The sequence below is a fragment of the Netta rufina genome, assembly GCF_964035555.1.
Source record: "Netta rufina genome assembly, chromosome: 3".
Taxonomy (NCBI): Eukaryota; Metazoa; Chordata; class Aves; order Anseriformes; family Anatidae; genus Netta; species Netta rufina.
In genome coordinates this window covers 102935037-102950169 of record NC_140125.1, presented here as the reverse complement: position 1 = coordinate 102950169, position 15133 = coordinate 102935037, and the positions used below count along the sequence as shown (strand labels likewise).

The following is a 15133-nucleotide window of genomic DNA, read 5'->3' as shown; positions in this document are numbered from 1 at the left end:
ACTACTTTTAATATAGCTTCAATGATTTGACAGAAGTGTGTTGGAGATTTGAAGGGCTTCTGAGGATTTCTATAGCAGGCAGGAAACAACCATGATATTCATAAGGCACTATTCTAATCAAACAAATTGCTCTGCTAGAATTGTTAGTTCCCTGCAAATTCTGTAGAGTCTTTGAATATTAGTGTAGAGCCATATTCACATTATTCAATAGATTTCAATATACAGTTTGAAGAAAATCTGACATACAAGAATCATACCTACATTCAGAAGAAAGAAGATAAAGCAATGAAAGATCATTCATTTCTTAGTGTGGCTGCTCTGGAGATGGGTTGATACTCAAATACTATAGGAATTTACTACTAATCTTCAAAATTAATAGCAAACATATATATATACATATAATAGATTCAAATTCACAGAGTAAATATATCAAACAAAATGGTTTGTTTTCTTATGTATATAATAATAGCGTCACATCAAATGTTCTTGGACTGTGGATATGAACCAAACTGTGTGATCATTGGTTGCTTAGGTACCATGGCACTGTAGAGTTGATTTGAGTTTGTCTTGCCTTACTGTGGGGCAATCTCTTGAACCAGGTTAGATCCATTCTGCATATGTTGCAAATCTCCCATAACAATCAGATATTTATATTGATTACCGTGTTATACAAAGGTTCATTTCTCCTTAAAGTTGATCTTAAACCAGGGTATTCTGAAAAAACACAGAGATTTTGTGGTCACCTTTCTATGCCTAACAGCAAGATGAGATGGCATGCCTCCTTGGAAGACCCAAAGTAATTCATCATTTATTTTATGAAATTATGTTGTTGCTGTTTTTTAATGAACATCAGCTTTTCCATCAGATGCAATTGTAAATTGGGTGCATAAATTATTTGTACAAAATGGCATTATTGCTATATACATAAACAGGAATATTTTGGTGACTTTTCCTGCTTTTCAGAGGGTCACCCCTGCAATTTGAGTAAACAAAGGCTGCTTTCCTGCCAAAAGGAACTACAAGCTAAACCACCCCTGTGAAATTTGTTGTCTACTTATGAAGTCCGTTTTAAATTGTGGAGAGTTTTTTGTTTTGTTTTTTTGTTTTGTAACATGATGCACCAAGATCATTTTATAAAAATTGAAACACAGTTACTTTAAGAAATTATTTTGAGCTTTAAATAGCTCATTCACTGAGTCATTCTCAACCAAAGAATGCAGAAAATCAAAATCATACTTTGACCTTTAACCAACCCCAAAGCACCCATTTGGCACAATCCCTCTTTCAGTACTGAATTACAAGAAGCTAGTCCCCTCCTAGCACTAAAACTGAGTTTACTGAAGGACCTCCTCATCTGTGAATATTTTAATAAAGAAACTTTACAAAATTGGTAGGACTCCTGCTTTGTTCACTTTCTTTAGCTATTAAAAAAAAAAAAAGTAACACCTTTACATCCAAAAAAAAATACAGTAATATTTGTACTAATTGACTGGAGTATACAAAATATTTGCCTTCTTGCTGAAATATCCCTGTAGACCTACAAGCAATTAACATTTATAACTACAAAATTTGCTAAGATAAAAGAATATCAAGAATCTATTTTTTCAGAAATGATCAGTCTAAAAACTAGAGGCCAAATTCTGCCTTCCCCTACAGTCATGCCATCACATTTGATAACTGTTGTGAGGTCAGAATTTAGCCCCAAACCACTTTTTCTTTTTTAATCTAAATAGTTACATTTTCCTACCCAAAAAAAAAAAAAAAAAAAAAAAAAAAAAAAAAAAAGCTATGTCTTACTTATCAGTGCTCTTCCCTTCTGAAGGGTAAATACCGATATTTGAAATACCTAAACTGTATTTACAGCTGTACAACATCGATGTCACATACATGTAAAATATCACTTGTACTCTATAAACCTGGGCTAACTTGTACAACCTGCTTGAAAACATTTCTTAAAATAAAGAAAGACCAGACAAGCTTACACATTTTCTTTGTCAAATTCGCACACAAAATACATGGTAATGTGACATGCAACATCATTCCACCCTCCAGACGCCACCATCTCCACACAGTCCTCCTCGTCATAAGCATTGTTGGGCTCCCCACTGCGCCACTTGTTGAAGGTCTGCATGGGCGATCGGTCAGAATAGACAAAATTCCCCTCTTTCTCTAGATCGTTAATCCCAATGAAAACTCTGGTGAGCCCAGCTTGGTTGATGTACGAGGCAATCAGATTGTTGGCATTCTCATCCTTGGGCATGCTCAGTGTCCCTCCTCTTCCGTGGCAGTAGAGCTGGGCTTCCTTGTATCTTTTCTCTTCCTTCACCAGCAGATATATCTTATTATCTGTCTCACGCACACCAGCAACAGCTGCGGGGGAGGGCAGTGCTGAAAAGTGAGCACTCGCATTTCTATAAACCAACTTACTGTACACCCCAAATAGCTTCACAAATCCGATGCAAGACGGTGATACTCTCTACGAGCAATTCCACCGGTAAAACATAGCAATGAGAGAGGAAAATATTTAAATAAAATTAACCTACCATTTTTTATGAATTTTAATTCCGTCGTCAGCTGGGCCACTTGGATATCCATTTCACCAATAGCCTTCCTTAGCTGGCTACACTCACAGGGAATGCCTATGAAATGATACAGGAACACTGAAGTGAAAAAGCTATCTAAATCCAGTAATTATCTTAATAAGATCATGAAAAGGCCCACACATCCACTGGGAGAGGGACACCTTCCTCATAAAAAATGGCCGGAAACCTGTGGCCTTTGCTAACATGTGCCATCAAATGATTCTCACCATTGTCTCAGCCTAGCCAGAACACCTTATTTTCTTTCCTGTGAAGCTTCAGCCCTGCATGGTTAGTGCTAAACTGAACACAGACAGAAATACCCTGGGGAAAAAAAAAAAAAAAAAAAAATTTTTTTTGAACTAAAAATACTTGTCAAAGTTTCACGCGAGTAAAACCGTTCTCTTCAGTCTTTTCCAAAGAACACTTTTTCCACAGCAAAAATCTACCATGTGCATTGTTCACCTGTTCCTCACAAGGAATCTCACACAGCAGATCAAAAAGGCTAATGTTCCAACCATGTAATGCATACAATTAGCTGAAAAATGTAGTTCTGTACATTTCAAAGTAGAGAAGTTACTGTACCTCTTTCAATAAAAGAAGACAATAGAAAGCCATCTATTACACCAAATTGATATTGGTTTGACAAAGATAATCTGAATGAGAATACTAAAAGGGTAATTGTTACTTCTATGAGTTCAAATCTCAAAAGGAGGATCAATTACATTTTCCAGTTTTGTGTGTAATTATTCAAATCTGCATTTAACTACCCAATTACTCAGCTTAGGTATCTAAGTCAATCTAAGTACTGGGTAGTTATACTACAAAACCGTCCTTCTTGTCAATGTATATGGTACTCTGGCTCAAGAATTAGCGTGACAAATTATGTTCTCATGAGAAATCTAATAGATGAACCTTTAGAGCACCCTGCTAGGAAGGAACAAATTGGGCAAAATCAGAAGCCACTTTTGTAAGACTCACACTTCTTGTGCCAGACATTCACCTTTCTTTCTGGAGGATTTGTATTCTTCGTAAGCTCCTGTTGCTACAATGATAATTGATGGAGGGGGCAGTATCTCCCAACCTGCTCCTTTGTGTTGGCTGGAAGCCAGAGAATATACAGAGATGTCCCTTTCCACCAGTGACAAATTATATTGACAGTTGCATTTCAGTTCCCACTGGAGTGATCAAACCTCTAAGAGCTCTGAGACGTTGTTTCAATACACTGTAAGTCCAGCAACTACTGCAGATTCAATAATATTTTTTTAAGTGAATTGATAATATTTCAGTGAATAAGCGAGGAGTAGCTATCTAAATATTTAATTTATCATCATTTCTCTCAGTAATTTAGAAAATATATATTTTTGGTGATGATGCATGCATCTTCTAAAATCCTTCACATCATAAACAAAGTATGTCATAGATTACCTGGGTCACCATTAGGACCTGGTGGTCCTATGTCACCGTTATCTCCTTTTTCACCTAAAAACATGAAAAGAATATAAATTTAAAGCATATTTTTAGTTAACAAATAATTCAGCGTTTTATTTTTTTTCTCTAATAAAATCCAAATGTGCAAAGTAGAAGTATGACCAAACAAAAAATAAAGATTTTTCTGTACTAGTCAGTCCACAACAAAGGCAAGCCAAAGCTATGAAACGTGAACACAAGGCATATGTAACGATATTCATTTTTTGACATTCATGGGGTTTACAGAACCAATACATTCAGAAGCTGTGGAGGGAAAAGGGCTGTATATGCTACATTGGAGTCCAAAGCTCGATTCATAATCCAAATGCTTACATAAATATCGGTCCAAATGACTTAACCAAAGTCATTTAAGCAGGTAGGGAGCCCATGGAGTATACAGGATTGTAATTCAAGTCTTGTGGTTCTTAGAAGTCTTCCAAAATATAGCACATCTTCCCATGTACTTCTCTTAAACATCCACAATTGTCTGTTGGCAATTTAAGTTCCTTAGCCTCAAACCCGGATTTCCAGCTCTTAATGCTGCTGTCAGAGCAAAAGGTAATGGGCTGACAGATCTCAGTTCGGCTGACTACAGTATGAGAAACTCCCTATTGCAATGAAGTCTGAGAGTAGCTAACCAAACATAAACGATTTTTCATCTGAAACAATGCAAAAACGATTGTACTAAGCATACCTTTTGAACCAATAGGACCAATTTTTCCATGCCGTCCCATGCTGCCTTTCTGTCCTTTGTCCCCCATTTCTCCTATACATAGCAGAAAGACAAAATAAATTAACAATGTAAATTAACAATTCACTCAGATTCCAGCATATTTGCAGTACCAGTTTTCACAATGAACAAAAACACGCTATGCTCCCAAAATGCATTGAATTTCAGACGTTTATTTCACTCCTTGTGAAGGACTTATGATTTAAACTTTACAAAGCAATTGACATTAAAGCAGCATACAGGTGTAAATGAAAACAGATCTTAGCTGAGAGCCATTGGAAGAACTTTTGCAAACTTCTCTTAGATGATCATGCTAAAATTATGTTGATAATGAAGGAGACTTCCATCAAAATATGTGGATCAATGTATTGAAACTGTTAGGGAGTGTAAAAGACCTAAGGGATCCAAGCACGACTGACAGTTTCATCTGTCAGTAGTTAGTTTCATCATTAGTCATTAGTTTCATCTAATACAGTAGCTTCACTGTAACTGAGGGCTGAAATTGGGCTTCATAGCTTATTTCCGCAGTAGCAGTCACATCCTTAGTCTTTGTTCTTTCATTTGAAGACTGCAGTAATGAAAAACGAAAACTAATGGAAATTGTATGTGTACATTGACACACACAGATGTTCATACAAATGTGAAGTCTGACAGTAACATAACAAACAGAAATGTTGAATGTTACTTAATTTAAAGACTGTTCTATGGAATACTACAAACACTAATTGTAGCAAAGGTGCAACTCAAAACTCATTTTCCTCAGCTGTGTTTCTATAAATAGAAAGTAACCATCTACCTCTTAAGGTGAATTGAAATTGTAAACAAATCTGAATGAACCTGCCACTGTCACCTACCTATATATATCCTTGATATATAGCCAGAAATCTAATGTGAGACAGTTTGATTCACTTACTTTCCCTGACTTTGACCTCTTTTCCATTAGTTGTACTTTCCTATGCAATGTAAAGTGAATATTAGAATGGCTTCAGGGGAAACAGAATTTGCACTGGAACAGACAGTTTCTTTTATCATCATTGTCTTCACAAACCAAGCTGAAGCATTGTTACTAATAAAATGTGTGCCACAGTCCAAGTATTAATGTAATTGACTTGAGCTCCTCCAGAGCTCAAATAATAAAACGGATAAAACATGTCTGTTACATCATGCCTGGATTTTCTAGGTGGCATTTCTCAGACATAATGAAAAAATAATTATCTTAATGGTGTGAATCTGAGAGAACTTTAGACTCAATAGCAAAGCCTCATTCTACCCCATATCTACAATTCTCATCTTCAAGTTTAGTGCATTAGCAGTTGACAGAAATTCATTTGCAGTAGCCACTTAATAGCGTAAGTAAAACAGGATTACAAATAACTGAAAGTTTTGGCCTAAACCAGGATATTTATAATCAATCAACTCTACACATAGTCTACGCTTGTCTCAGCTGCAACTAACATTTTATAGATTATTATTTCCTAATGATACTTCATTTCTGTCATTGGCTTAGAGAGGATTACATGATTTGATTTAGGTAGACTTTCTGAGACCTATGATATGAGACCTAGCATTTTGTTACACTCACTACATTGTGATTGTGGCAGATTTGGTCTGATTTTACAGCCTCTGTGGCCCTGAAAGCCTCAGGAAATAATACAATATCTCATTGTACATTGGTGATACTTTTTCCTGGGTGCAATGCCTGAGAAAATCAATGCTCTGCCATCAGTCTTAGGCCTCTTTGTATTACTCTGTCATGGAGCAACAGTCTGTCATATGACAGTTGTACTGTCATATGAGATAGGTTTCCTACTGTACCACATAATATTAACAGAGAGCAGGGATGGAGGGACTACAGGAACAGGAAGTCAAATTCCTCCTGAAGCACCCATCCTGCAGAAACCCAAGACTGAGACTGCATTAGTATTAGAAATATTTAGAAATATTGATACTGCTTGGTTTTTGTTTTTGTTTTTGTTTTTTTTCAATGATTGTCTCAGCCAAGATTGTTTCTTTGCTCAAAGCGACACCTGTTCTGCTAAGCGACAATGTTCTGCTACACAGAAGCAAGGAATCAAACAATCAGGAAAGTTCAGAGGAAAATCTGCTACATGGATACAGTAACTGAACCTCTGTAAATTATCATAGGTCAGCCTCAGTTCTGGAACTACAACAACTGAAGATTAGTTGTCAGGATGTGGGTTTCAGTGCAATTGGACAGACAGCCACATGTCTAAAACTGGATAATTTTATGACAGATTTCATCCTTCAGCCCAAGCTCAATTAGAGTTGAAGTTGGACAGCACTGTGGGAGACACTAAAAAGGGTTTTATAAAATATGTTAACAACAAAAGGAGGACCAGAGAAAACATCCATGCGTTACTTGATGTGGATGATGATCTCACAAATAGGGATGCAGACAAAGCAGAGACTTCTAACACCTTATTTGCCTGTCTTCAACACCAATGATGTACTCTAGGACTCCAGGTTCCCAAGTTTGGAGGACTATGATGGTGGTAATGATAAACTCCCAGCCAACACTGAACATGTGCAGGACCCGCAGGTGTTGGTTGTCAAGGACCTCAACGTCAGCCAGCAATGTGCACTTGCCACCCAGAAAGCCAAACATATCTTGGGCTGCATCAAAAGCAGTATGACAAGCAGGTCAAGGAAAATTATTTTCTCCCTCCACTCTGCCCTTGTCAGACCCCACACAAAGTACTGCATTCAGCTCTGGGGCCCCCAGCACAAGACTGCCATGGATATGTGAGTCCAGAGGAGGACGATAAAGATGATCAAGAGCACCTCACAAAGACAGACCGAAGGAGTTGGGGGTTGTTCAGCCTGGAGAAGAGAAGGTTCACCTAAATGGGGACTACAGGAATGCTGAGGAGGGACCCTTTTCCAGGGAGTACAGTGGTAAAACAAGGAGTAATGGTTTTAAACAAATAGTGGAGATTTAGATTAGATATTCAGAAGAAATTCTTTTCTCTGAGGCACTGGAGAAAGTTGCCCAGAGAAGCTGTGGATGCTCCATCCCTGGAGGTGTTTAAGGCCTGATCAGATGGGGCTTTGTGTGACCTGGTCTAGTGGAAGGTGTCTCTACCTATGCCAGAGGTATTGGAACTAGGTGAAAAAGGTCTTTACAGTCCTTTCCAACCCAAAGCGTTCTATGACTCTATAAATTCGTGCTCCAGCTGGATGCATGTAAGTCTATGGGACCTGATGGGACTCATATCAGGGTACTCAGAGAGCAGGCTGTTTTCACTGGGAGACCTCTCTCAATTATTTTTCAGCAGTCTTGGGAATCTGGAGAGGTTGCACATGACTGGAAGCTGGAAAATGTGGTTCCAATTTTCAAGAAGGGCAAGAAAGAAGACCCTGGTAATTACAGGCCTGTCAATCTCACTTCAGTGCCCAGTAAAATTATGAAGAAGATTATTTTGGGAGTTATTGAAAAACACCTGAAAGACAATACAGTCATTGGTCCCAGCCAACATGGGTTCATGAGGGTAAAGTTCTGTTTAACAAACTTAATTTCCTTTTATGACAAGGTCACCCATCTAGTTGACCAAGGGAAGACAGCTGATTTAATCTTTTTGGGTTTCATCAAATCTTTTCATACTGTTTCTCACAGTAAACTCCTGAACAAGAAGTCCAGGTAGACAAATAGATAATACACTTGATATGGGTCAGGCTCAAAGGGCTACAGTAAACGGAGTTACATCGGGCACATGACCAGTCACTGGTGGGGTTCCCCAGGGCTACATTTTACAGACAGTTAATGTCAATGTTTTCATGAATGAATTGGATGTAGGACTAGAAAGTGTTTTGAATAAGTTCACAGATTGGGAGGAGCTGCTGACTCTGTTGAGGTTGTGAGGGTGGAGAGGCCTTGCAGAGAGATCCTGACAAATAAGATATCTGGGCAATCTAATATGAAGTTTAACAGGAGCAAGTGCCGAATTCTGCACATGGGAAGGGGCAACCCTGGATGTATGGACCGAATGGGGGAGGGGAGGCTGGAAATCACTCCTTTGGAAAGGTATCTGGGGGGATGTTGGTCAACAGCAAGTTCAATCTGGGTCAACAGTGTGCCCTGGCAGCCAGGAGGGCCAACGTGTCCTGGGGGGCATCAAGCAGGGCATTGCTAGTCAGTTGAGGGAACGGATTGTCTTGGTTTGCTTTGTGCTGTGCTGCTGTGGCCTCACCTTGAGTACTGCGTGCAGTTCTGGACACCACAATATGAGAAGGACATAAAACTGTTAGAGAGAGTCCAAAGGAGGGCTATAAGGATGGTGAAGGGTCTGGAGGGGAAGATGAATGAAGAGTGAATGAAATCACTCGGTTTCTTCAGCCCAGGGAAGAGGAGGCTGAGGGGAGGCCTCATGGTGGCCTGCAGCTTCTTCATGAGGGGAGTGAAGGGGCAGGCACTGAGCTCTGCTATCCGGGTACAGCAACAGGACACAAGGGAATGGCATGGATCTGGGACAGGGGAGGGTCAGGCTGGGAGTGAGGGAAAGGTTCTTCGATGAGAGAGAGGGTGGTTGGGCACTGGGACAGGCTCCTTAGGTCAGTGGTCATGGCAGCAAGCCTGACAGAGTTGAAGAAGCACAATTGGACACACAATCTGGTTTTTGTGCAGTCCTGTGCAGAATGAGGAGTAGGACTTGATGATCCCTGTGGATCCCTTACAACACAGGATATTCTATGATTCTATTTGATCATTAGCTTTAACTTAAAAGTGTAAATAGTGATATGTGCCAGAACATAACATTATCACCACTGGGAGATGTCTTCTGCATTTCTATGCATCTCAAGCAGCCATCAGTTGATGGGTTAAGTCAGGAAGAAAACACTTTCTCCGAACTGAAAGAAGCCAAATGGATATGGCTTATTGGTCTAATTCATTACTGGCAAGTTCTACAATCAATGATTTCCCCCTGTTTCCAAAAAGGATCAGATTGAGCCACTACTGGATATGGACTCGATTTAGAAATTTTACCAGAAACCCAAAAATTGTTCTCTTATCCTGTATATTCTTACTGGAAGAATGGAAGTAACTCACTCAACCAGCTGAAAATCTATTTTCCAGAATATAGCTTCACTTTCAGAATAGATTCATGGTTTGCTTTAAAGACACAATCCATGGGGCTATGCAGGTTATAAAGGTACTGATGCTACTAGTGGATATTTATCCAATATAAATAGCATATTGAGAAGGCATTTCCTCAACAATCTCAAAAATACTACCTTGCCATGACTTGATCAGGTTGCTCTGAAAGTGACCTGTCTTGCTCTGGACATTCATGGATTATATATGGATTGCTTATGGATTACGGTTACACTGTCAGATGTTTGAATGTTTTCTGATGTATAATAACTCTTTTCAGGCTGCTATACCTGAAATCAAATAACCATATATATATAATGCTTAAATGCAATGTAATATATTAAAAGACTTAACTTTCGTTCTCATAAATACTACCCAGAAGACAAACAACTACTCAGTAATAGCCAGTAAAATCTACTTGGTCTGATAACACAAAAAGTGTGTTATCTCAAACAATGTAGACATATATTAAGTCTCCTGTGCTCATTAAAAGAACTGTTTGGATTTGGTTTTCTCTTACAGTGACTAGCCCCTGCTTCTACTCCAGGGGCTTGCTTATTCTGCTTCTTCTGCAGAATCAATCAGAAGGCTTCAAGAGAGACCAATCTGCCCTGAGGGTTTCAAAACTTTTTAAACCTTCTGTAAAGTCCTTTTTAGTGGTCCTGTGATTGCCAAAAATGCAGTCTGAAGAGTCTTAATGAAATCAGGAAATGAGAGTTGGAAAGAAATGAGGACAATGAAAGTAAGTCTCCATAGACCAAAACTAGGAAATTTAACTGAGAGTTTGAATGGAGAATGTGAAGCAAGACATCTGTCATTTCTCAGATGAAGGTGATATACACTGCAACCAATTATAGAAGACTTAAAGGATTTCAGAGGAACTGAAGAGAAGGAAATTCTAAATGATCTTCTTGTTGGCCTTTTCAGGCCTACAAACAAGAGAAGAAATAAAACCCAGAGATGAATGGTGGGCTACACAACTGGTGAAAAGATGAGGTTTTGGCACAGTACAACAATATAAAAGGGGGTGTTCACACAGGATGGTCGATCTTTTAGACAGGACTAATTGGAGAAGACAAGAAGGTGTAAAACTACTTTAAAAAAAAAGAATTGTGCCAAAGACAAATCGAGCAGAAACTCAAATTCACCATTTCACAACAAAATTGAACTGAGCTGGATCAAAGAGGAAAAGAGAACAGTAGTTTACTAGCCAAAGTTGAGGATTTAAAGACAAATCAGAAGCAATTCTTCATGATTTGGCACAATGGATATAATGAAAACCTACCTAACAACATAAATAAAATCATCCCAACCCAGACCACAAGCCTGTCAACTCCAGTGCCATCTTTGACAGTAGTTAGCAGAGGATACTTAAAAAATAAAAAAAAAAAATGTAAGATATAGAGAAAGCTTGCAATATCTTTCCACAGCATACCTCCATAGTCTTGCAGTCACTATAGCCTGACTTGATGAGAACAAACAGTATTTTTAAAGGATACAGCATGTTACAGCATAGCAAATCTACTTTCAGGACTCTTAACTTTTTAGAACCTGACTACTGGAAACCAGAAAATTCTGAATATACTAGTAGACTATGGTACTGCTTTACAGCTCATAAAACTGAATTATCTGTGCCACTGGAGGCTGGTGGTTGGCTAGGGAACAGTGACAACAACCCAGTTACATCTGATATGAACAAATAGTGGATAATCTCAGGTAGCATTTTATGAAGTTGGGGCAAACTCATTTCATCCAGCGTTAGCCACCTGAATACTAGCTTTTTAGTCTAAATTATTTTTCTAAGCTCCCTTGATAGGCAATGGAGAAATGAACACCTCTCAGCAGTGATCCATCCCACTCATTATAGATAGGTATTTTAGTGACAAAGGGTATCTTTAAAAGCTTGGCATAATAAACAGGGGGGAAAAAAGGAGAAAAATGTTACCAATCAATGCTGACTAGAAGTCAGAAAGGCTAGAAAAATTTGTAAAGGAAGCTATAGGTAGTACACAAAAAAAAAAAAAAAAAAAAAAAAAAAAAAAAAATCCAATCTAGAAAGGCAGTGGAAAAGTTTAAACCATTTTAAAGTACATTCCAAACAAAAGCAGTGGAAATATCATGTCCCATTCCTGGAAAGGGGTTTCCATTTAAAAGCACAGTTACACAAATAACTACACTTACAAAATACATACCTTGCCAGAGTTATGTTAAGAACCTAATACCCAACTTGTTCATATCAGTGGTCCCTCTGACTCAACACTCTGATTACCACAGTGACAGCAGGAGGTGTAATACAGAGAGATCATGCAACCCTGGCTACTACCTGCAGTCCACTGAAGATGGCGATGCTAAATCTGTCTCCCAGAAGCTTCAGTGAGTGCCTCGTAACTTGGATATGATGGACCTAGTGAACAGCAGGTCACCTTACTCACAGCTCTCAGGATTCTGCAGACCTCAATCATACCCTCCTCAGACTCCTCCTTGCAGCTGGAAGAGTCTCAACCTGTCTAGCTTCTCCTTACAAGGCAGTTTCTCCATCTTCACATTTCTAGTGCCCCTCTCTAACCTCCTGTATAACAAGCCACACTTGTTACTTGTTGCATGTCAGGTTTTGATACAGAGCAAAATCAGCTGCAAAGAGCTTCCTGTTTTGTTATTGTTAACTTTTCTGATGATGAGCAGAGTTTGTTGGCTTTGGGACTGCTGCTAATGATTTGAAAGAGGTTCTTGAGTTTTAAGTGACAGTTCTTTTGTTTGGCATCATGTAATTATGGATTAAATTATGTATCCCTAAGGTCCCTATGCAATATATTTATTTACACGGAAGCCCATCTGCCATGTTCTTGTCCACTCAGCTTAGCACAGGTTTTCTCAAAATCCCACTGTGTTCTGATGGAACTGAAAGATAGTTCTGAATAAGATACCCACTTTGTGAATCCACAACTGTCAATGTCAGGACTTCTATATGGAATTCTGCCTGCAGCACTCCTTAGTGAGCAATAAATTCATGTAAAAGTTGACTCAGAAATGTGAGGAATTGATTGATTACATATTAATGAGCAATCAGTAATACTAAAATATAAATTAAGATATTATTACCACTCTTTAGAATTTGATTATACAAATGACTGAGCACTCTGGCTCCTATCCAGATAAATTAATGAGTCTTCTCTCATACTTAGAGGCTATGTCTGTACTAGTAAGCTAAATGCCTGGGACAGTTTCCTAGCACTGAGAAACAGGTGGCCAAGAATGGGACATTCCACGGTTGTAAATTGTCTTTTTCTTCAAACTAGGATAATCAGTTGCAAGCTGTTCACTGTGTTAGCTCCCAAAATGTGCCCAAGAATTGTCTGAGAAATTGTTAGCTGCCACAAGCCAAAATCACACCATGGACTGTGCTAACACTGCAGAGATAGAGAGAGTTGTGTTTCATGCCCAACACTATTGCGTGACTGTACTTAACACACCCATATAAACAGAGCATGATGCATAAAGGCTGGAATGAAAATATTAAAATAATCTATTTTCATATGGTTGTAGCTCTAAAAGAAATTAAATATCTAAACACATTTTTAATGTCCTGCTCTTTTGATTATGGTTTACAACACTAAATTCACCCTCTCCTTATTTTGATTGACATAAACAGAATCTATGCTACTCTGAGAATATTCACAGTGTTGTATTTTTACTGAAATATCTGTTCAGAATTTGTAAACATGTAAGTTTTGGTCTCACAGATAGGACCAAATCTAAATCAAATAATTGACTTCGATCCCAACTTGGGAGTGTGCAGTCCAGCTATCAGAGCAAGTGGAAAAGTTATGTCCATTAACCTCACACCCTAAAACTTGCATTGCACTACACATTACTTTTGTCTGAATCAGCCATTTTACTTGATCCAGTGCTCTATGCTTTACATAAGGCTTACACAGTTTTAAATTCTGCTGACATGCTATGCATCATAATTGACCTATACAATTAATTATAAGCAATGAAGAAAGTAAGTGGAATTTAACCTTAATCAGTGCCCAAAGACATCAGGATGTCTGATGTCACCTGAAACATCAGGACACTCAGAAACAAATTTATTTCAAGAAAGCAGCAGAAATTTTTAATAGTTATCAATGTCTGAATTACTAAAATATGAAAATATTGTGAGGAAAGGATATGACAAAAAAATCTGCATAACTTTCTAATTTTGAGATGTTCACTTCAGGTCAAATATACCATAAGAAAAACATTTCTTATGTATGTTATTTATTCACTGATTATTGTACTCCTGAATTCAATGAAACTAAGCACAAGTCCTTCCTGAACTTGCCTGAACAAAACAAAGAAAGGGAAAGAAACAAGAAATAAAGAAATAAAAAGTGTGATTCTGATATTGAAAATTAACAACAAAAGTACAAAACTCTCCAAACATTACAGAATAATAATCTTTCCCTTGTGTAAACCATCACTTACTCAAATAGCAGCAATATACAATGAAATGTGATAGTTTCCATCCATAGAAGGAGCCAAATGTTATCCCAACAAGACAGCAATTATCAAATTTCAATAGAAATATGCTTAAAAACTACAGGAGGTCAAATGTGTTAACACAGTGACTGCAGTTTAACAGACTACAGAGAAACACAGCACAGAAACAGAGCTGCTGTATTCATCCATGTATGCTTATAGAATGAGTAAAATGCAAAGTGAGGCAACAATTTTATCCCCCTTTCATTATTCACTAAGCTATGTGTTAAGTACCTGCATCATGGATCTAAGCTTTCTACCAACTGAGATTTTAAAATACTTGGCCAGGACGACAAAGGACATCAGTGATGTATGCCCATCAAGAGATCAAAAACAGAGAAAAAAAGCAAAGCCAATAGCAGGTCACAAATAGATATTAGATAATCTGATCAGGAACAGTTGCTGAATTGGTTATTTTTGAGAACACCGTACTTAAATTTCTTACTATGTTAAGATATAAGTGTTTACTAAATATTCCAAGAACATATATAAATCAGATCAAATCTGGATGCAAAAAAGAAAGCAGAAAAAATATGTTGCTACCAAGCAGTAAGGAATTTTGCCTGAAAGCACAGTCTGGAAAAATATAATACAGAATGCATTAATATTTAAGTTTCTTTCATCTCTTTTCTGTTTCAAGTACATTTTCTTGCAGTGAATTTTCACTTCAGTGTTTCCTCATGCAGTTGCATCAGAATTTTGGAATTTTGGAGATATAAAAAA

At 37.9% G+C, this 15133-nt stretch overlaps 1 protein-coding gene across 1 annotated transcript in view; it reads right to left on the bottom strand.

The window, feature by feature from the left end:
* Nucleotides 1-1978: 1978 nt before the first annotated feature.
* The window catches only part of COLEC11 (collectin subfamily member 11), a gene marked incomplete at its 3' end in the record, with an annotated part of 36457 nt that continues 23302 nt past the window's right edge, over nt 1979-15133 (bottom strand). The window contains exons 4-7 of the mRNA XM_084283496.1: nt 4744-4815; nt 4008-4061; nt 2544-2639; nt 1979-2370 (exon numbers count right to left, since the gene is read on the bottom strand). Of these exons, the coding sequence (XP_084139622.1) occupies nt 1979-2370; nt 2544-2639; nt 4008-4061; nt 4744-4815 (614 nt within the window). The remainder of the gene's footprint in view (nt 2371-2543; nt 2640-4007; nt 4062-4743; nt 4816-15133) is intronic.